At 37.6% G+C, this 23830-nt stretch overlaps 1 protein-coding gene across 1 annotated transcript in view; it reads right to left on the bottom strand.

The window, feature by feature from the left end:
• LOC139076586 (uncharacterized) overlaps nucleotides 1-21846 on the bottom strand; it is a 183465-nt gene extending 161619 nt beyond the window's left edge. Inside the window, exon 1 of the mRNA XM_070579464.1 lies at nucleotides 21252-21846. Coding sequence (XP_070435565.1) covers nucleotides 21252-21734 — 483 coding nt within the window. The 5' untranslated portion in view covers nucleotides 21735-21846. The remainder of the gene's footprint in view (nucleotides 1-21251) is intronic.
• Between the last annotated feature and the right edge of the window lie 1984 nt (nucleotides 21847-23830).

Genomic DNA, 23830 nt, shown 5'->3' with positions numbered 1-23830 from the left:
TAAACAATGTTCTCAGGGTTTTGAGCTATTGCTGACTATATTATGACTGGTGTACTGTGCCTGCTGGGTCAGTGGACAGCTGCTGTTTTATTTATTTGTAGACTCCCGTGATACATTCTAAGCATGAAAAACATTGTGCAAGGCTGATGTTTCCTCTTCTCTATAGTCTGTCCACTGAGTAAATTCTTAGACAATGAGACTGTATCTTTTTTGGTAGGAAGTAAACCTTCCAGATAACTCATGTCAGGAAAAAATTCTGCACAAAGCTTGAATAGTAAAATGACGCCCACTGAAAATGTGATTCTGTCTGGTCAAATACAACACCCGTGTCACTGTGGAGCTGGAAGACAAACAGTTGCCACTGAGTAAGAGGATTTTGTTACATAGGCAGATCCATCTGGATATTTGTTATAAAAGCAGAGATTATTCCCACTGACCTCCTGCTCCTTTTGAATACCACAATAAAATAGACATTGGTGCTCAAAGATTCTTTTTAATGGCAATAATGAAAATGATAGGTGGCAGCAGATTAGAATGGTAGCTATTTTAAATCAAGACAGATAGCTTTCTACATTTTAGGTGGGAATGGATGTATAGAATATTGTTCTAGCCAGATTTCAATAATGATAGATTATTTACCATTGCAATAATGGAGGAAGTTTGAAGATTATGTTTCAATATGAAATGAGCAAACATATAACCCCTCAAATAAATGGGCTAACAGAAGAATGCTTCAGCAAACCAAATAAGCTCAGGCAATTGTCCCGCAAATCTTATATGTGTAATTGTCAAGGGCACAGGATTGCTTCAAAATAGATTTGTTTATTCAGCAAATACTGATTGCATGCTTGCCCTTTGTCTATCACCCTGCTAGGCACTGGGGGCCCTGAGATGAATTTTGACATAGATTTTCCCTCGATGAAAACAATGGGGGGGGATCAGACATATTCGTAAATTTTTTTGGTATGAACACTGGGATACGCATTTGCTTAGATAGTTGCAACAAGTGGGCTGAGCTGCCATGGTGCTTGGAGCATCTATTAAATCACAATAGATGAGAAATTAAAGTTAAGCTATAAGCTCAAAAGCAATGTAAATTTGGTGTCCTTTCTGATCACAATTCCAAGAACATACCTAGCAATGGGAAAGATAATGCATGTCCAGTCCTTCAGCAATTACAGGATCTTGAAGAATTTGTGATCTAAAAAAGTGAAATTCTAACTTAGAAACTGAATCAAAAGCCTCAATGAAAACTGTATAAATCTTTTATACTGAGTATTAATATTGAGCCCTCCCTCAGATGTTTCACAGAAAAATACTGAATGTGGGCTGACAGTTGTCTGACTGCAGAGTTGACAAGATTTTTGATAAACATAGCTAGTACCTATTATAAGTGAAAGTATAGACTGTAATCCTTTCAAAGTAGAGAAAAACATGCATAGTACAGCAGGCCTAGCACAAGGTATTGGGGAGTGGGAAAGAGGAGAGAAAAGTCCACATGCTATTCAAGTTGTAGTAATCCTTAATATTAAAAATCAGGCTGAACAATACATTTTCTGATCAAGAGACAAAATACAAACTCTCTTCTTGCCTTTTCTTTAAAAGAGACATTTAAACATTAGTTCTCTGGAACCCTCAATAATATCTGAATTTAAATGTTTCATTTAAATCTGGCAGTGATTTTATTCTCCCATCACTCTTAAACTTTAATCATAAACCACAATTAAGGTCAAAAGTGATTTACAAATTCAATGCAATCTCTATCAAAATTCCAATGGCATTTTTCACAGAAAAAACAATCCTAAAATTTGTATGGAACCACAAAAGACCCCAAATAGGCAAAGCAGTCTTGAGAAAGAAGAACAAAACTGGAGGCACCATTCCTGATTTCAAACTGTATTACAAAGCTATAGTAATCAAAACAATATGGTGTTGGCATAAAAATAGACAAATAGATCAATGAAACAGACTAGAGAGCCCAGAAATAATCCCACATATATATGGTCAATTAATTTTCCACAAAGGAGCGAAGACTATGCAGTGGGGAAAGGACACTATCTTCAATAAACGATGTTGGAAAAATTGGATTCCCACATGCAAAAGAATGAAACCGGACCCTTATCTCACACCATTCAAATCATCTCAAAATGGATTAAAGAATTGAACATAAGATCTAAAATCATAAAACATCTTAAAGAAAATCTAGGGAGTGAGCTCCTTGATACTAGTCTTGGCAATGATTTTTTGGATTTGAAATCAAAGCAAAGGCAACAAAAGCAAAAGTAAACAAGCTGGACTACATCAAACTGAAAAGCTCTGCTCTGCAAAGGAAACTGTCAACAAAATGAAAAGGCAACTTACCTAATGGGAGAAAATATTTGCAAACCATATATCCAATAAGGGTTAATATCCAAAATATACAAGGGACTCATACAACTTAATAGCAAACAACAAATAGTCCAATTAAAACATAGGCAAAGGACCTGAATAGATTATTCTTCCAAAGAAGATATACAAATGGCCAAAGGGTACATGAAAAGATGGTCATCATCAATAAACATCAGGGGAACTGCAAAGCGAAACCACGAGACATCACCTGACATCTGTTCGGATGGCTATTATCAAAAAGATAAGAGGGCGGCCGACCCAGTAGCATAGTGGTTAACTTTGTGTGCTTCGCTTTGGTGGCCCAGAGTTCACATGTTCAGATCCTGGGCATGGACCTACACACTGCTCATCAAGCCATGCTGTGGTGACATCCCTCATACAAAACAGAGGAAGATTGGCACAGATGTTAGCTCTGGGACAATCTTCTTCACCAAAAAAAAAAAAAAGAAGAAGAAGAAGACAAGAGATAACAAATGCTGGTGAGGATGTGGAGAAAAGTGAACCTTTGTTCACTGTTGGTGGGAATGTAAACCAGTACAGCTACTGTGAAAAACAGTATGGAGTTTCCTCAAGAAATTAAAAATAGACTTACCATATGATCTAGGCATCACACTTCTGGGTATATATCCAAGGAAATGAAACCATTATCTCAAATAGATATCTGTACTCCCATGTTTATTGTGGCAATATTCACAATAGCCAAGACAAGGAAACAACCTGAATGTCCATCAACAGATGAAAGAATCAAGAAAATGTGGCACATATATGTGATGGAAAATTATTCAGCTTTAACAAAGCAGGAAATCCTGTCATCTGTGACAACATGGGTGAACCTAGAGGACATTATGCTAAGTGAAATAAGCCAGACAGAGATAGACACATACTCCATGGTATCACTTATATGTGTAATCTAAAAAACAGTCGAACTCATAGATACAGAGAATAGAAAAGTAGTCACCAGGGGCAGGGGGGCAGAGAAAATAGGGAAAGATTGGTAAAGGGGACAAAGTTTCAGTAATAAAATGAATAAGGTCTGAGGCTTTAATATATGACATGGTGACTATAGGTGACTATTGTCTAATTGAAATTTGCTAAGAGAGTAGAACTTACACATTCTCACCAAAAAAGGGGGCGAGGGGCGGTAAATATGTGAGACCATGGAAGAGTCAATTAACTTTATGGGGAGAATCCTTTCACAAAGTGTATGTATATCAAATCATCACGTTGTACATTGCAAATATCTTAGCACTCTTATTTGTCAATTATACCTCCATAAAGCTGGAAAAAAAGTCTCACAGAGCTGGATGCTGAGAGACAAGAGTTGGGTGTGTGGGGGCTGGTGGGGTGGCTGGGAGGAAAGGTTATGTTCTGTTATTTGGCATCTTACAAAAGAAGGCTCAGGCAGGAGAAGCCCTTAGGAAGCCTCTTCTCCGTCAACCCTGGTCCTTAACCGCCTTGTAATGACAGAGGAAATTATTATCATAGGAGAAAGAGGCGGTGTACAAGCATAATCAGTCAAAAAAAGAATTAGTATGCATATGTTTGTGACTGGAGTTGTAATTGAAGAAATTTTTTTCCCAAAAGCTTAACAGTGAAAAAGATGAGAATTTGGTATCTATCTATGCAAATAAAGCTGCTACATGCCCTTGGTTTGAAGCCTAGCCAGAAAAAGCAAAGTCTCAAAAGGAACGTACTATGTCAGCACCACAGGGTGCTAACAGTTCTGAAGAGTATGAACTGCGCTCAAGAAAGATGATAAAAACGCTGGATGGAACTCTCAGAAATCAAACCCTCTACCATCCTACCCCAAGTGCCTATTACAACACTTGGACGAAACATAGCCAATGGCATCTGTCTCTGTCATAGTAGCTGGCACTCCCAAGTGGGTCTATCAAAGTACTTCTGATATGTCTACCAGAAAAGCAAAGCATAAAACCCCAAAACAAAGATTTTTAAAACATCTACACAGGAAGCTACTCAAATATGTTTGCCGAACTCTCCAGCATAGACTCCTTAATGAATGTCCAGCATTGTTTTGTTTGTTTTCAGGGCATCTGTCTTTCCCTCGCTTGAACCTGCTGAGTCATATGATGCCCCTGTCAGGCATGGGCTTGGCCCTGACTCTCCCTAAGTCACTCAGCAGTATCTCAGCCTCACCTCCTACTGCTAAGCTGTGTCCTGAGCCCTCAAGGTTAGACACAGCCTGTCATCTCCTACAGTGACAAATGGAGAATATTCTGTGTGCCTTCAAAGGGCAAAACTTTACTAAAAGTGTGGGTATTCCCAGGAGACACATTCTACTAACATGAGGATTAACCTTCTGAGAAAGAGAGTCATCTGACAAGAGAAAACTGCTTTGCAAAAGCATGAACTCATTGAAACTGGAAGTATTTAAAGAGAAGCTGGGCTGCCATCTGTCCAGGATATAATATGGATTCCAACCTTGGGAGGGAGTTTGACTCAATGACATCTGAGGGTAGTTTTCTCCTTTAAGATTCTTATCATTCTACTTCAGTCACTTTAAATGCCCTATCTTTATGGAAACTGGATTGTCTCTTGTTTTTAATGATTATCTATTTTGGAACTGCATTTGCTAGTTAAAAGTGAGTATAATCTTCTCACATGCTGGGAAGGACTTATTACTAATGTTTATATTGGAATTGGAATAATTTCTTTGGAAGAATTTATAGTTTTTAATTTCTACATTTGGAAAAGCATCTCTCAGTAGAAAATGATAAATGGAAAAGATCTCATTAAAATATATTCTATTGAGGCATCTCTGAGCAATGTGCCAAAAAACTCCAGGGAGAACTCTGGCAAAATACATTTCTATGGAGGTGTTTATAGTAAACCGAATTTAACTTTGCAGTTACTTTTACCTTTCAAACATTAAAAACCATTTACTTTTGCTTATACAGCATCTATACTTTAGCCACTGCTCCAAAGTTATTATTAGTGGTAATATAAGAAAACAGGATCTGTGCTTCTCAGCAGCACATTCTTCTTTCATTTCCACCCCCTCATTCTCTTTGAAATGATAGGAATGCCATCTACAATTTTTTTCTTTTAGCAGCAAAGAAACTTAGATGCTGAACATCCTTGGGGACCAAAACCTTGTTTTTATTCACTGATGAAGAGTAAGAAAGAAAATGTGATGATTCATCTCAACTGTATCTATGAACGTTTCGCTTTGAGTATCAGAAACCATTTCACATAGGTACATGTGCTACAGACTCCTGGTTTCCTTTGTTCAAAAAACTAGAAAGAAAGTAAATGGTTTTCTAGTTGGCTTATTTTCAATGTTGTGTATGTATATGTACATGTGTGGGGCGGTGTATATTTATTATTTATTCTGAGTCCTGCATCTGATGAGTTTATTTTCTTCTCTTTTATATGGAAATCTTCAAATACAATGGAAAAAGGAAATTCGGACATTAGCATAAGATACAGCTTTTTACTAGCCAAAAATATCTTTCAACTCCATGGTGGCGTATCCGTAAAGGACCTCAATACCAGAGAGCCTTTGGAGTGAACCACTGCACTTTTGATGCAGAGCTGTAAGAAGATGCAGAATGTATTTTCATACTTTTCTCTGTGGTTGAAATCCTTCACAATTTAAAAAGAGTATGTAGTAACTGATCATTACTTGACATTTTCAAGAGTAGGAAAAACAGGTCAAACAACAAGTCGCAGTGCAGTATGAAGGAGCTTCCTAAGCCGGCAGTGGCAGTAGATTGGATGTAGTCAGCAGTTCAAGGGGTAGACTCTACCAAGACAGTCTATGCCCTGAAGAAATGGAAGCTCTTTCTGAAACTAGCTGCATATTCAGGCCACTGTCTAATCATGCACTGAGAAAAATATAGAATAAATATGAATCACGAAAGCAGTTTGTCCTTTGGGAGGCTGATAGACATAGCTTGATCTCAAAGTAACATCAGATTTCAGACATCAAAAAAGGTCAGCAAATTGGGGCTGGCCCTGTGGCTGAGCGGTTAAGTTCACACGCTCCACTGCAGGTGGCCCGGTGTTTTGCTGGTTCGAATCCTGGGCTCGGACATGGCACTGCTCATCAAACCACGCTGAGGCAGCATCCCACATACCACAACTAGAAGGACCCACAATGAAGAACATACAACTATGTACCGGGGGACTTTGGGGAGAAAAAGGGAAAAATAAAATCTTTAAAAAAAAAAGGTCAGCAAATGGAGCACTAACGCCTTTATCTCTATTTCTTGCACAATTTCACCAGTGTCATATAGAAGGCATATAAAGTGGTAAGACAGAGTGTCCAACCCAGAGAAGCTGGCACATAGCCATTAAAAAGATTGCTTAGGCCTGTTGACCATATGCAAGGGACACATGACATCAGGTTATCACCTACTGTCAAATGAGCAGACGGAACGCAACTCTAGGCAGCGCAGGCTGAAGAACTGCTTTAAGGTTACCTTGAAGCTGAGTCCTAAGATGGATTGCTAGTGCTCATGACCTGGAGAGTAGGCAATGAAATAGCCAGTTCATTTTAACATGCTCTTCCATCCACCCGTTCGTTGCCACGGTACTCAATGAACACCACCCCATGCTTAGCACATTGTTAAAAACCCCATGATTTTTGATGTGTTCCTGTCTCATAATTCAGGTGGATATTCAATCAGGGTAATGAAATAATTTATCACTCAAACTGGGACACTTTTGAGAGTGAAAAGGATACTCTTAAGAATTATATTGGGGCAACATGCGTAAACCAGGACTCTTCCCACAAAGTGAGACATATGGCTGCCATATATGTGAGACGTGTAATCCATGCTTAAATAATAAAAACTCTGGGAATTGAATTTGAAATGATACAGAGTAAATAAAATATAAAACAGGACTAAAAGAGTAATTGTCACATGCAAAGGAAAACAAGCTTATGCCTCCAAATTAAAAACACCCAAGAATAGTGTAAAATTAAACAAGTCAATTTAGCACCAACTTACATAAATGCAAGACATAATAAACAGAAAAGGAACATCAAACCACTATACACTTATTAGAGCGGCTAAAATTCAAAACACCGAGAACTCTGAATGCTGGTGAGGAGGTAAAGGAACAGGAACCCTCATCCATTGCTGATGGGAATGCAAAATCCTACAACCACATTGCAAGACAGTTTGGCAGTCTCTTAAAAAGCTAAACATGCTCTTACCATACGATCCAGCAACTACACTCCTTAGTATATATCCAAATGAGTTGAAAACTTATGTTGACACAAAATCCTGTGCACAAATGTTTATAGCAACTTTATTTATAACTGCAAAAACTTGAAAACAACCAAGATTTCCTTCAATAGATGAATGGATAAACAAACTGTGGTAATCCATACAATGAAATATTATTCAGCAATAAAAAGAAATGAGCTATCAAGCAACAAAAAGACATGCATATTGCTCAGTGAAAAAAGCCAATCTGAAAAGGCTACATACTGTATGATTCCAGCTGTATGACATTCTGGAAATGGCAAAACTATGGAGACAGTACAAAGATTAGTGGTTGCCAGGGGGTCAGGGGAGTGAAGAAGAGATGAATACGGAGAGCACAGAGGATTTTTAGGGCAATGAAACTCTTCTGCATGATACTGTAATGGTGGATACATGTCATTAGGCATTTGTCAAAACCCATAAAATGTACAACACAAAGAGTGAACCGCAATGAAAACTATGGACTTTAGTTAGCAATAAGGTATCAATAATGGCTCATCAATTTTAACAAAGGGACCACACTAATGCAAGATGTTAGTAATGGGGATATTGGGGATTGGAGGGAGAGGGCATATGGGAACTCTGTACTTTCCATGCAATTTTTCTCTAAACCTAAAACTTCTCTAACAAGAAAGTCTATTAAGTTTTGAAAAGGGAATATCAAGCTCTAGAGTATTATCTTGACACAATAGTTGGAAGAAACCAAAGAATCTGCTTATAGGCCTAAAGGGGACCAAGGTAGCACCACTGGACAGGTGTCTGCATGGAATCAAGAGCTGGAAGGAGGGAAGCAGATTTTTTTAAAAATTTATTTATTAAATAAGAAAATCTAACCAATGCTCAAGAAGCTTCTTTTGGGCCATATACAGGCTTACAATTAGTCCCAAAAACATGCTCGGCATTCGTGACAAATAGGGTACTGTAAGCAGGTTCACACTGCATTACCTTCTCCCTCCCTTGGCATTGCTGCTTGGATAGATTTCAATAACACAGTATGTCTGAGTATTCAGGGGAAAATGAAAAACGGAAAGTTAGGCATAGTCCATCCGAGGCACTAGATACTAGATAGATACTAGAAAGGAAGGTCTCCTGGGTTCCGGGACACAATTCCAATGTGGGAGGGTGTTCCCCACACCAATGAGAAATTTCAGGATACTAGCTGGGTGTCCTGAATTCCTGGATTAACTGGGTCAACTCAATTTTGACACATTTTACCTAGAGATAGCAGCAGACCCCAAAGGTTAAGTCTACAAGGCTGCCTGCTCCCCCACCCTCTTCAAATGTCAGTTGCAAGACCAGGTTATTACCTGTACCTCTGACTGACTGGCTAAAAATCAGAGGTTCCCATAACCCTCTTGTCTGGGTTCAATTAATTTGCGAGAGCAGCTCACAGAACTCAGGAAACATTTTATTTACTAGATGACTGGTTTATTATAAAAAGATATAACTCAGGAAGGGCCAGATGCACAGGGCAAGGTATGGGGAAAGGGCATGGAGCTTCTGTGCTCTCTCTGGGTGAGCCATACTCCCCAAATATCAATGTGTTCACCAACCCAGAAGCTCTCAAAACCCCATCCTTCTGAGTTTTTATGGAGGCTTCATTACATGGTCATGATGGGTGAAATCATTGGCCATTGGAGATTGATTCAACCTCCAGCCTCTCTCCTCTCCCCAGAGGTCAGAGGGGTGGGACTGAAAGTTCCAACTCTCCAATCACATACTTGGTTCCCCATGGTACCCAGCCCCCAAACTTAGGTTACCTAAGGGCTTTTCAAAAGTCACTTATTAACATAACAAAAGACAGTTTTTCCCCTCTTTTTTTTTTCCTGCTTTTTCTCCCCAAGTCCCTCCAATACATAGGTGTTTATTTTAGTTGTGGGTCCTTCTAGTTGTGGCATGTGGGACGCCACCTCAGCATGGCCTGACGAGCGGTGCCATGTCTGCCCCCAGGAGCCGAACCAGGGAAACCTTGGGCCACCAAAGTGGAGTGCGGGCACTTAACCACTCGGCCACAGGGCCGGCCCCAGTTTTTCCCCTCTTATCACTGGAAATTTCAAGCGTTTTAGGAGCTTTGTGCCAGGAATATGGTACATGATCGAAGACCAGATATATATTTCTTATTATAAATCACACTATCACAGAAGGTATTGCAGTACCCAGGTAGGAAGTCACAAAGGCTAGGTGGTAAAGGAAAAGTGAAAAGAGAAATTGAGAAATGCAGAGCAGAAGGTGAATGAGAGGATAAACTAAACTATCGGAGAGACTCTTGGTCGCTGCACACAAGGTGCTGCCACTGGAAAAACATGAGCTTTGGGTAAGAAGTTGACTTAGGTGGAGAATAATAAGCTCAGACTTGGGCATTTTGAGGTAGTTGAAGAACATCTAGGTGGAAGTTTTCAGAACGAATGGAAAATTTGGGGAGAGAATTTAGGTAAAAGTGTAAGATTTAAGATAAATATCAGCATTATCTACATAGAGTCGAAAAATTGAAATCACAGAATGGGAAGACTGAATCTGAGTAACTGTCTACAGGGAGAAATTCAGAGGATTCAAATACAAGCACCAAAAACAGAAAAAGCAGACTACATGCTTGTTTATTAAATTTTAAATTTTTTATTCGGTCTTGACCTATTGTTTCTCTCTTCTCGGGTTACCTTCTCTAGCAACTTTTAAGTTTAAAAAATTCTCATAGTTGGACTTTTTCTCTGGATTTTGGTTTTATCAATTAGAGGATTAACTTTGCCTTCTGATGGGCATTAAAATAAACTTCAAAGCTTTTTTCTCTCTTTTTTTAAAAAAAACAATCTTTTTCTCCCTCTTTTCCTTCTAATAGCTCTAAATACCTTTCTTTGGATCAAGTTGCACTAAATTCACCTCTGCTCCCACTCCCAGTTCCTAAGAGAAGAAAGAAGTAAGTTAAATATAACACTTAAATTTGTCCTACCAAATAAGCCTCCATTGATTGCTTTCACTTTTCTATAAAGCTCCTTGTTAGTGTGAAAGTTGTTTTGCACATAGTTACTTGTTCACTAGACTAGAAAATTTCAGCTTATTATGAAGTCTATTAACCAAATAGGCATAATACAAAAGACAGCTTCCTCAGCATTCAAGAGTAAGGCCTCTGGACTCAGCTTGTTGGGTTAGATTCCTTTTTCAGCCACTTCTTCATAGGGAGACCTTAGACAAGAAGGATTGACTAAGCTTCTATTTTCTCATCTGCATAATGGTGGTGTTGACATAGCTTAACTAGTTATGAAAATTAAAAGAGAAAATATATTTAAAGTGCTTAGTACATTCCTGGCACACAATGAATGTTCTCAATTCTTTATTGTATTTATTCAAAATATTCATTTTATATATGCTACATTTTATCAAAAGTAAGATGACATCATTATTTTATGTACCTCTAAGAAAGGGAGAAAATTCTGCCAAACTATGAAGTGCCACTGTCAATTTCAAAGATATTAACATGTGAAAAAATATGTATATTAGAATCAAGGATACATGGTAGTGTTTGTGCACTCAAAGTTTAAGAGTTGCTCTGATGTCTATGACTGTTTAGGATCCATTCATACCAGAAACATGGCTGTGAGATCCTGAATGAAAATGGACAGCATGAATCCAGACAGCACTCAGAGCAGTGTCTTAATATTGTGGGTTCTGGACTGAGATAGACTTGGGTTGAAATCCCTCTCTATTACTTGGACAAGTTATTTAACTTATCCATCCTGTAGCCATAAAATGGGAATAATGATACTTCTTACCTCCTAGGCTGGCTGTGCATATTAAACGGCAGCAGTGCCCATGAAAGCCCTCAGCACCCTGCCTGGCAAATACTCAGTGCTCAGTAATTACTACTTGCAAGCTTTTAGCAGTAGCACTGTGCCTCTCCCTTTAGTGGTCTAGGGGCAGACCAAAGTTAGGATGAGCTGAAGCATTCAGGCATAACCTAAAAGAATGTATGGGCCCTGCACAAAAGGCTACAGCTATAAACCAAAGAGCAAACTTGAAACATACCTCACTGAAAACACAATTGCTGGTCCTGGATAAATAAGCTTTTAGAGACATTGACATATGTCCTGCAACCTCTCAAATTTACTTTTAAACATGAAATATTTTAAAAAGTCTATGTATTAATGTTTGTGTGTGTATGAGAGAGAGAGACACAGAGAGAGAATTTGTCCGTGGAACTCCTAGTTTTTGGTTTGTTGTTGTTTTTCGTAGCTTAAATTTCCTTTCCTATGAGAATTTCAAATATATTTCAAGACACAAGGTAAAAACTACTCCTAACACTCAAAAACAAAAGTAAGTGGAAGAGATTAGATCTTAAATTATAAAATCATTATGATCAGAAATGGAAATTTTCATATCATCTTTATCATTAACAAAAAACTTTGACATCTAGCCAAGGTTAAAATCAGAACATTTTGATTAATTTAAATCTATGCTCCTGACATGTTTCCACAAATGGGTGTGTGGAGAGAACTGCACGCATTATGATGCATTACCACGCTTTAGAGCGATTTGTCTCATGGCATCCCATAAATGACTTACATTGACATAAAATAAGTTAGTACACTATTAAGTACCATCAATCATCATATTTGGTAGTTGGTGTAGATGGGAAACATTAATGGAGCTTGAATTTGTTTCAGGTGTTTGGAACTCATTGCACTCACTCACCACTACACATTAAACAGATAAAGAAATATCTTTCCAAGTAGGAAAATGTGTTAACCATTTGTTGTCCACATACAATATAGAGGGTGCTGAGCAGGTACTAAAATAAGTGTACATTTCAGTATCTAAAGATTGGTTGATGTCCAAGAAGAGGGTACCAGGATGGCTGTACCTGTTGTTATAGCCACATCCATCATCCATTCTGAATTGTCAGGGCCTGCACTGCACGCCATGCTAAATATCCTGAATTTCAACCCTGACAAAAGATTCCAGACTTCTAAGTTCAGATATGGGTCTTTGTTTGTGGAATAAAAAAGGGCAACGTACTATATCAACCCTGGGGATTGGTTCTCAGTGAGAAAGACCAGACAGGGGAAGCTATGGAGTTAAGAAAGTTGGCCATGTGAAGACCTAGCCCCAGACAGAAGAGAAAAACTATAGGAGCAATAGAAAATCCATCAAAAGATAATATATTATATCACCTGAAAAGAAGGTGAGCATTTTGGAGGAGCTGGCAATGTGTTATAGAGACTGAAGCTTGTGTCAAATTAGCATCAGAAGGGCAATGGTTAGTTATAGAGCTTAGAGTTTGAGTTTGAGACAAGAGATAATTTCAGTTTCTTGAATTTGAGGCAATGACTTGGAAGGACTGCAATCAAGACAGAACCAAGGGTCTAAACAACAACACTACAACTACAATGAAAACAAGACAAGGACTCCACTCCCGAAAATGTAGTGAAACGCAGGGAGTGGAAATGGGATAGGAATTTAAAGCAGATCTAACCATAAGTTGTCCATATACTCAGCTTCTGAGCTACTGATTAGGCTTCTTAAATTCTCTTTGCCAAAAAAACAACTAAGTGCAGATCAATTAATTAATTGCAGAATTAATCTTGAGATACAGGCAAAGATGAAATGGCTGCAACTTCCGTGGTTTCAGAAGTATGTTTACGGGTGTGGAGATAAGGATCACATTCTACAAGAGGATATAAGAATAATAAATCTGTTAGGTTTGGAAAAATCAAAAGAGACCATAATCCTTCACTCCACAGTGCTAAAGCCTCAACAAGAATCATAACAATTATTTAACTTTTTATTTTGAAATAACCTTGGACCTTTATAAAAGTTGCAAAAGTAATAAAGAGAATTCCATATACCATTTGTCCAGCTTTCCCTAATCTTGACATTTTATTTAACTATAGTATGATTTTGAAACAGGAAATAATCAGACCTTATTATAATTTTACCAACTTTGCCATTTATGCTCTCTTTTCTGGTTCAAGATTCGATAGAAGATCCCATCCTCACTTCAGTTGTCATGTTTCTTTAGTCACCTCCAATCTATGGCAGTTTCTCAGTATTTGTCCAACATGGCCTTACCACTTTTGAAAAGCAATGGCCAGTGGTTTTATAGAATGTCCCTCTACATAGATTTATCTGGTGTGTTTTCATGATTAAATTGAGATTACATAATTTTGTCAAGAATACCACAGGAGTGATGCTTTGCCCTTCACAGTATATCAGGAGATACATGATATCAACATGTTATTACTGGTGATACTAAATTTGATCACTTAGTTAAGTTGGTTTCTTCCAGGTTTCTCCACAGTAAATAGAAGTTTATCTGTCAGGGTGTTGTCAAAGGAATTCTTATGTTGACTTCTTTCAGGGCGGCCTTTGGATTGCTAGTGGACTTTCGGTCATTGAAACATCATCTCCACAGCCCTTGGTGGAGTCAAAGTACTGAACAAAGATCAAAATTCTCCCTATTTAATGACCTTTCTCCATGTATTTTACCACCTTTTTTTCTTTATTTTCCCCTTTAGCTTATCCTGATGGTGAGAGGCTTCTCCAAAAGAACTTGGTTAAGTATTAAAATCAGAATGGAAGGACAGGGCAGAGGACAAACAGTCACCCATGAGACTCACTGAAGTAATTCAGTTAGTAAGCAGAAATGTTGGATAAAGATCTGGGGAAGATAGGACAGGTAAAAGAAAGCAGCTTCCCTACAGAGGCAGCAGAGCTCGTATCGATATTCTTATAACACAAGGATGAAAATCCTCACTAGTCTTCCACGTAAAATCTCAAAGAATACCAATCCATGAACTGACAGCAGTTTTCCCAGTTGAAGGTGAGTCAATATTGCTTAACATCTTTCTGTGGATACTGGCACTACATCCTTTAACAATGTCATATTGTGACTGCATATATCACCGTGAGACACAAACGACAGTTTCCCCTGAAAGTCTTGAAGGCCATGCAAATGTGTTCAGTTGGGAATTTCACCATCAGATCACAGAGCTCTTTTTTTCCAGCTAACATAAAACACTGGACAAGAGGCAGTAAAATAACTCATAATTGAGTGAAAAGAACAACCAAAGAACATTATTTTAAAAAAACAAATTATGCCACTAAGAAAAAGCTGCATAAAATGAAACAAAACCTTACTGTCCATCCTTGCAATGTCTTGAAAGTCTAAGTTTAATTTGTTCTTTGCGTGTATGTAAGTAAATACAACAAACACATTTATACCATATAAGTCTCACCTCTTTTGAGTTTGGATTGAGTCCCTAAAGGCCAATCACTTTTTCTATTAATTGGAAAGGACAATGAAGGTGGCAATATGTCTCTCTTTAGAGTTTTAATAAAGCTTTGAAAACTGTAATTTAACAAATTGTAGTTCTTTGTCTCATCATCTCAAAATGGGTTGTAACTCATGTTGCAAAATTTTGTTAGCATTTGCTCCATTGAATATTCAATGAGAGCTGATCGAAGTGAGGCCTTTGCAAAACACACGTTGTCAGACATGAAATAAAAGCTGCTTTGCCCAAAGCACCTTTCCACTTTTAGAAACCATGGAGTGTAAGCCTCTGCCTTTATAGGTGAGAAAACAGAAGTCCACTGAGACGAAATGTTTTCCCCAAGGACCTGTACTGAGTTACAGAAGTGATATCGGAGAAGAGAAAATAGAAGAAAGATTCATTTGGTGCTACTTTGTTGCTATTTCTTCAGTTTCATTTGGTGCTGCCTCTTAAATATCTCTTCTCCTTCAGGTGCTGTATAATTTTATCTTCACAAAAATCCTGTGCTGTATTAATTTCCTCATTTTGTAGATGTGAAAATTAAAGATTAATGAGGTGAAATAACTCTTTCACGTTTATACATTGAGGAAGTAGCTGAGCCAAGGTTTCCAATGGACGCTTTGTCACAAAATATGCTCTTATATGCTATGCTAAAATGAAAATTATGATTCCGTGTATGTCCTCTAAAAAAAAAAGTAGTACTCTTTCACATTAAACTACTTACTTCATCTCTGCAAAAAACTACTTGCCCATTTTTCAGGCAAAGAAAAATCATTTCTTCAAAGATTCTTAAAATTCTTCCCATAGGAAAAAAAATATTTAGTTCTATATTTTTTAGTTTGGTGGACAGATTTTCCAGTAGTAATTTTCCAGATTGTAATAACCTCTGTCCTGTTAAATGCTTTTACAAAATACATCATGCTTGACAGAAATTATCTTAGAAACATTGATGAGAGAGGAGGGTGGGAGAGGGGGAGTCAGAAGGCTGTGACAGAGGCAACTGCCTGAAAAGATGTAGTGCTTTCTGCCCTGAGATTAGAGATAAATGAATCCCTGAGTCCCCACGTTCCTGGGTTTAAGGAGCAAATGTGACTTCAAGCACCTAATGGAGTGATTTTCCAGTGGAAGCCAAACTGCAAATCAGGATTCAGCTGTGCTTTTAAAGGCCTGATTTTATGTAGGACTAAAAAGCAGGCGATGACGAATTGGTCATTAAATGAAAAACCAGAGGCTTTGATTATTGGAGGGGGAAAAAAATAACATTCTGCAAACTATATCATATTTAATTATTTATGTCCTGCTGAATCATTGATGCATGTGTAGGTCCGTAGTCCCTTAGCCTTGTGTGTTCATGTTTTCTTCCAAGCCTCGAATCACACAATAGATCGAATCAACGCATTCTGAGACAGCACAAGCAGAATATGGTGACTATGTTTCCTTTTTTTAATTAAGTCTAGCTCATGTCTGAATGGTCTTTGTCACCTACAGCCTAAGTAAATGATAGAAACAGTCTCTATTGAGGCATTAGGTAAATTGCCTAATTTACCTGATTGCACAGGTGAGTGGCGTTTTTGAGAAAGATAATAACTGCATTAAAAACATGTAAGTCATTAAGTAAGCTACGGTGAAAATAAGATCATTTACCATTTAGAGTCTAAATATATGAATGGAATAAAAGCAAAATTAATTAATTGAATCAAAAACTCCCTATGAACAGTGGAATCACAATGAAGGCTGAAGTGATCCTTTAGGGGGTCTTGCTCAGTGCTCTCACTGTCTCTGCTCTGTGAACAGCAACTGGGAGCTTTAAAGAAGAAAGAGGAACTGATACCATCTTATTCTGCTCCAAATTCGTCCTATTCTGCTCCTATTCTGGAACTGACTAGCCAGAGTCAAGCTGGTTTTTATTTAAAAATTGCATATATATTCCACATAAACTATTCGCCCATAGAAGAAACGTGAATTGAAGCAAGTGTGTCCCATAAGCTTTTTGTGTTTATTTATTCCTTTATAATATTCTTTCTTCCTTTTTTTGTTTTGGCAAACTTCTCCTTCAGATAAATCCACCCTTTCAGGTGACTATGTGTTGCATCTCAAACACATATCATCCAAAACTAAGATTAGTGTTGCTTGATTACTTAATATTGCAAGCATTCATATCATCAACTACAAATAGAAGAAAGTCAAAGATCCGATTTTGAAATATGAGAATATGTTCACCAGGGAAGAACAGAGGGAAACTCCAAACCATATACTACCCAGCCATTTTTAAACAATGTTTAAAGAGCCTACAATATAACTGTATTAGTATCCTATTGCTGCTGTATAAATTACCACCAATTTAGTGGCTTAAGACAATACAAATTTATTATCTTACAGTTGTGGAATCAAGCCTAAAATTACTTTCACTGGGCTAAAGTCAAGCCATCTGTAGAGCTACATTCCACCTGGATGCTCTAGGGGGTAATTGGTTTCCTTGCCTTTTCCAGTTTCTATAGGCTGCCACGTTTCTTGGGTCATAGCCCTGCACCACTCCCATCTCTGCTTCTGTCATCCTATCTCCTTCTCTGACTCTCTCTTACTCTGACATTCCTGCCTCCCTCTTATAAAGACCCTGTTTTCACTTGGGATAATTCAGGAAAATCTTTGCATCTCAAGATCCTTAACTTAATCACATTTGCAAAGTCCCTTTTGCCATGTCAGGTAACACGTTCACACTTCTGGGGACTAGGATGTGAACATCTTTGGGAGGCCATTATTCTGCCTTCCACAATAACTATCATCAGTATAGTCAATTAATTTAACCTAAGAGAGGAAAAAGACTGAGTTTTGTCCACAAATAGTTGCCAACATGGATCCTTTTGTGTAAGGTCCTCCTCCTGAGGTCTGTATTAACTCATAATGTATTCAACCATTTTGATTCTTTAATGTATTTAAGTAAACTTGTCTGTGGTAGATTGTCTGCAAAGTAGCAACAATTAATCCTCTCCTTGTATCTCTTTACCTTTGCAATTCTTCCCGAATAGAGGTGGAGTCTATTTCAGCACCTTATTAATCTGGCTTGTTTTGTGACTATTTTGACAAATAGAATATGGAGATTCAGTGTGCAAGTTCTGAGCATAGGCCTCCAGAGGACTCATGCAGTTCCACTTTCTTTCTTGGAACTCTCATGACCTGTGCACAAATATGGGAAACCTGTGGAGGAGGAGAGATCACATGGGGCAGAGCTGAGCTGTCCCAGCTCTGCGGGCATCTTAGGATAGTCAGACCCCAGCTGACTTGGCAGCTGACCATAGATGCACAAGTGAGACCAGAAAAGACTAGACAAACTTCCCAGCTCACCAGAGACTTGTAAGCAATAATAAATGCTTGTTATTTGAAGCTGCTAATTTTGGGGTGGTTTGTTACACAGCAAATGCTAACTAATACATTGCCTTATACAATAACAATTTATTTCTTGGTGTTGCAAGTGGATGTGTCATTCTTGCAAAGATTTACAATCTTTGGTTCTTGTAAGTTCTTAAAAACCCTTTTAAACTCATGTTCCACACCATTTATTTGGAATAATGCCTCTGTGAATTTATGTCTTTGAATTACAGTCTGCCTCATAGGCATAAAAATCTTCAGTTTAAAAGTTCATTCTAAGTTGCTTTTACAGGGTATTTTAGAAATAAAAATAAGCTGTATCACTCTTTGGAAATTATAAAACGTCAGCAGGTAAAATTATGTTAATTTATCATTAATTTTCTATTGTAATTATATTAAGATAAATTATTTTAACAAAAGCTCTGGAATATAGTGAATATGTTTTAGGGGTTGATATCATCTCCCTTTAATGAGCTTGCATACTTATTGAAAATAATATTGACTCTTGTAGTTCCTTCTTCCAATTAACAAATAATTTTCTAAACCAAACGATCCTTAAATGGACACTTTTTAATAAATAAAGACATATTTCTCTTATGTTTGCTGAAAATGCTTTAAACAAAATTATGTATGTGTGTATCTGTAAATACATATACATATATAAAATATTCTATACCTTTAAAAATTCTACAAAGTCTAGATTGAACTTCAATAATTTTATAAATTTGTTCTAAATAAGTGCCTATTACCAGTTTCCCTCTATAGCAACATGAAAATGCAGTTCCTTGTTTATTATTGTTGAGATGATTTGCTAATTACAAGAACTTTCTGTCCTTGCTTTAAGTATCTTAAATATTGAATATCTTTCCCCACATCACCAATATCTCAATAGTCTCCATAAATATGTGTCATAGTTATAAAGTAGCTGGAATATCTTTGTATGATTTATGCAAATAAATATTATCTCATTACTTTATAATAATAACATAAAGCATTGATATGAGAAAGAAGAAAAAGATCCATAGAAACAAAGGGTTAATGGTTAAGTTGTATATAATTACTATGTTTTGGCATGAAATATATAATTTCAAATTAAGTTGAATGAGAATTCTTTTCACAAGCGTCATAACATAAAATACTTCACAAGGAGAAAGAAAGCTAATCCTTCATTGGCTTCTCATTTTTCTTTCCATTTTTTTCTCCTTGTTCTAAAAGTCATATGAAATTTAGAAAGAGAGTTTTGCAAACATTATTGATACTCATTCAAGTAAACTGATTATAAAAATCAAGCATGTCTCCTATAAATGAGAAATTTCTAAATACACAATCCATGTTTCATACATTTAGGGAAATACCATATTATGACATAGTACCTTGGAATACCTAAAGAACAATGGATAGAATATGCTAATCAAATTTCATTTTTGCAAACCAAATAGTGGTTTTTATATATCTGCTTCTTTCTGTAATTATTTTCATGAGTATAAGATACAAAAATCACATACCATACCAATAGCAGTAATCTCACATTTCAACCAGAAACCATGATTAACGCTTCATTTTCTTACTATTACCTTTAAGCAGCTACATCTGCTCCAGATGAGGATAGGTTATATTACATAATTTATAAGGATGATTTTTTTTCTACCTTTGGCCATTTCTTTTGTCAATTATCTTGAGTAAGTGTCCAAAATTGTGACACTAAAGTCAACAGAGATTGAATGGAAACTCTTTTCTGTGGCTTTACTTTTCTTAATTTATTAAGATGAAAACTAAATGGCATCGTAAATATCTATGTTAAGTGTACCCCAATCCTTAGACATGCAACTAACAGATATTTTAAAGCTACAAACAAAAAGGATTGCACCTGTAGAATAAAAGTAGTTTTAATCCTCCCTTATTCTCATTAAACCAAGTCAAGTTATTTGATGAGTAAGAATGATCTCATTGTAACTACTATACATGTCCCAACAGGAAAACTGGGAGCAAGTATTAGCAAAACAATTTATTTTGAAAAATTTTCTATTTCTGTGAATCCTTCTGTAAAGGTTAATTATCCTTTAATAACAGTAGGACTATACCCTCCTGATAACTGTCACTAGGTAAAAAAATTAACAAAGCATGGAGTTTGCTTCCCAATGGAAAACCTGAGATCATTTATTCTTTATGAAATTCAACTATAATCTCTTTATGTAGGGGCCCTAATGAGTGTAATAAATTCAAGCAATCCCAATTTAAACAGTAGTTGCTTTTAATTGACAACAGAAGTATAAATGTGGTCTTCATTAATAATATTACTAATTCTGCTTCCTGCATTTGATTAAACATTCCCTTTAGCTAATAGAACTATTTTATATGTGACATTATAGCACACCATAATCACTGAGGCATGATCATCTACCACAAAATATTCCAGACTCTGTGCTTGCTCCTTTAAACGTACTATCAATAATCCTCACAAGATCCCTGTTAAGTAGCAGATTAAGACGTCTTTATTCGAAAAGTGAAGTGTCATGCAGCTGGAAAAGTAAATGGCAGGTTTTAGGATTAAAATCTAGGTCACCGTGGTTCCAGAGCCTTCACTTGTTCCATTTCACGATCATTACCGATAAATCCTCACTGAGCTCCAGTTAAGTGCAACACCATTTGTTAGAGATTTGAAGTATAAATAGTGATAAGAAATTGTCCCTGCCTCTGAGGAACTTATAACCTAGTTGTGGAAACAAGACATGTGCGTAAAGAAACATCAACAGAAGAGGGACTATCGGAGCTGTTTCTGAGGGAGTGAAAGGAGGTCAAGTTCCCTTTGGAACAGATCACAGAGGAAGTCAATAATAGAGGATGCCACATTCACACCATAGTACATGGTTGCTTCAGGACATCTGTCTAGAGCACAGGTGAGGGAAAAAACATTACATGCTTAGAAATAAATGGCAGGCTAGACAAACTACCTAGCTTGTCAACTATAAACCTCAACTCTCAATCAATGGCTCCTTACCTTTTGGCTGTACTCAGCTGGTCCAGCTGGTCTGTTTTCACTCCTGGGAGCCTCAAACACACTCCTGAGCTCATCAAGGGCAATGGAGAAGCGCTCAATCCTGCGATGACCCCTCAAGGAATCCCCCTTCAGCACTTCAGGCCGGCCATATTCCCTGGAGATGTCACTCTTGTCCTCAGGACCCTTCTCTTCAGGCTCTGAGCTCAACATTTCTTCCCCCACACTGTGGGGCAGACTTGGATCTGGAGGTCTAGGTGCTGACACTTCCTCGCCTTCAGGTTCAAGCAATTTGGTTTCTCGAGGCTGGAAAAACCTGCAACAGCTGCCCCTGGGACAGCACTCGCTTTTCTGGTAATCGCTGGATTCCCACTTCTGCCTCAGGAGATTCAGGGATCCCTTCTGCATCGGGAACATAGGTGGCTCCAGGCTGTCCTGCAATATCAAAAGACCTGTCATCACAGATACGTTAAAAGTGTGGATCATTTCCAAAATACTGTGTTTAGGAGCGCTAGCTCTAGGGGTTTGTGTTTCAGTGTAGAAATCCAGCTTTGCTATATAATTTCTGGCTCTTGACTTGACCCTACAAAGTTATGTCAGTTAACCCAGAATTAGACAGATTACGGAAAGGACTGATTTGTACAGCTACAGTGTTGTAAGAGGTCACTGAGAGGACTTGACCGCCAGTTGACCCTCGAGCTGAACAGAGCAATAGAAGGCTCCTCACTCCCTCCTCTGTCTTTGGAATGTACATTTTGCCCACTCTTCCCACACTAGGAGCTATTTCAAGGACACAACCTTGAGAGAGTAATGTCTTGTTGAGACCATCTGGATTGTATACGTGACTGAACATTGTTAAGGCCTCTATATAAACTTGGCGGGCAGGTACAGAGATCTACTCATCTTGCAGCCACCCAAGAGAAGCCTCATGTGTAAGTTCCCTTGCTTGTTAAACCTGCTACTTACCAATCTGGAGTGATCTATCTGTCTTTGGTCTCTCTTTGCTCTCCATGTTGTAGGGGGTTGGGGGGGAGTCAGTTTCAAATTTCACTCAGGCAAGTCATGAGGTTGCAAACTAACATATGGACATATGAACATAAAGAGACAAAAACTAGGAAAACATGATTTTCTTCCCTTTTCCTCCTTTGTTAAATCAGCCAAGCATTATTTACAGCATAAAACTTGGACAATGTTCATTCATTGTTTAGTATATTCTGAGAAAAGAGCAATTTAACAAGTAACACTAAAGAACAGAATTCATTTCCTGCCTGTAACAGTTCAGAATTTCCTTTGAAATTATTGGTTTCTGCAAATGTCTTACTTCAGAAGTAAAAGATTAATAGCTAATAGTTATTGTTTTTGCTACAAGGCAAACCCTTTGATAATAACTTTAGATGTTATCTCATTTTAATCCTAAAATTATCACACTGAATTAGTTGCTCTTATTATTACTATTTCCAGGTAAGGAAATTGAGAAGTAATTTTCTCAGGGTCCTGAGTGGCTGAACCTGGATTTGAAGTACATCTGTGTTACTGCAGAATCTGCCCTCAACGACTGTAGTGTAATGTCTATTTTGTACTTTGTGTCCAATTCACATCTCATTGTGAAACTGATTAGAATTTCACTTTGTTTTAGAGTTTTGTAGCGAGCAGAAAAAAAATCAAACGGCAAAACGTACTCATATCAGAAACACATACATACACAAATCATAGGCAGCAAGAGTTACGTGCTAGCATGAATTTTTGTTATAGAAATAGCTATTTTCTGTTTTAACCCAGAGATACTATGCTGCAAATTTGGGGCTTTAAAAAACAAATTTTGCTTTTGAGAGATGATGCATTTTCCTGGAAAAGTGTTAGCACAGTGGGTATGATAAACAATCTTACTTAGATGAAGGCCTGGAAGGATCTCAAAAGGTCACCCAACACAATAGCTCCAGACATCTTTGACTACAAACCACATTATAAGAAACATTTTGTGCATTGGGACTCAGTGCACATACAACGTTAATAAATATATATGTGTGTGTGTGTGTGTGTGTGTGTGTGTGTGTGTTTGTATAAAAGAAATAAACTTTTGTTTTCATTTAACGATACTTTTTCTTACTATGTGAAATGTCTGGTCTTATTTTCTACTGTGATATTCTTCACTTTTTAAAAAATGTTTGCTGTCCACTAAATTGATTTAATGGTCTACTAATGGTTCATGGACTGCTGGCTAGCTCTATACTTACAGCAGGAGTTCAGTTACAGGTTGGGTTTTACTAACTGTGTGATTTTTTTTTTTTTTTGAGGAAGATTAGCCCTGAGCTAACTACTGCCAGTCCTCCTCTTTTTTGCTGAGGAAGACTGGCCCTGAGCTAACATCCGTGCCCATCTTCCTCTACTTTATACGCAGGATGCCTACCACAGCATGGCTTTTGCCAAGCGGTGCCATGTCCGCACCCGGGATTCGAACCAGCAAACCCCAGGCTGCTGAGAGGCGGAACGTGCGAATTTAACTGCTGCACCACCAGACTGGCCCCCTAACTGTGTGATCTTGCAAAAGCTTCATTGGTAAAATGGATTTATATACATCATGG

This window comes from Equus przewalskii, chromosome 17, assembly GCF_037783145.1.
Source record: "Equus przewalskii isolate Varuska chromosome 17, EquPr2, whole genome shotgun sequence".
NCBI classification, from domain to species: Eukaryota; Metazoa; Chordata; class Mammalia; order Perissodactyla; family Equidae; genus Equus; species Equus przewalskii.
This window is presented reverse-complemented; position numbering and strand designations above follow the sequence as displayed.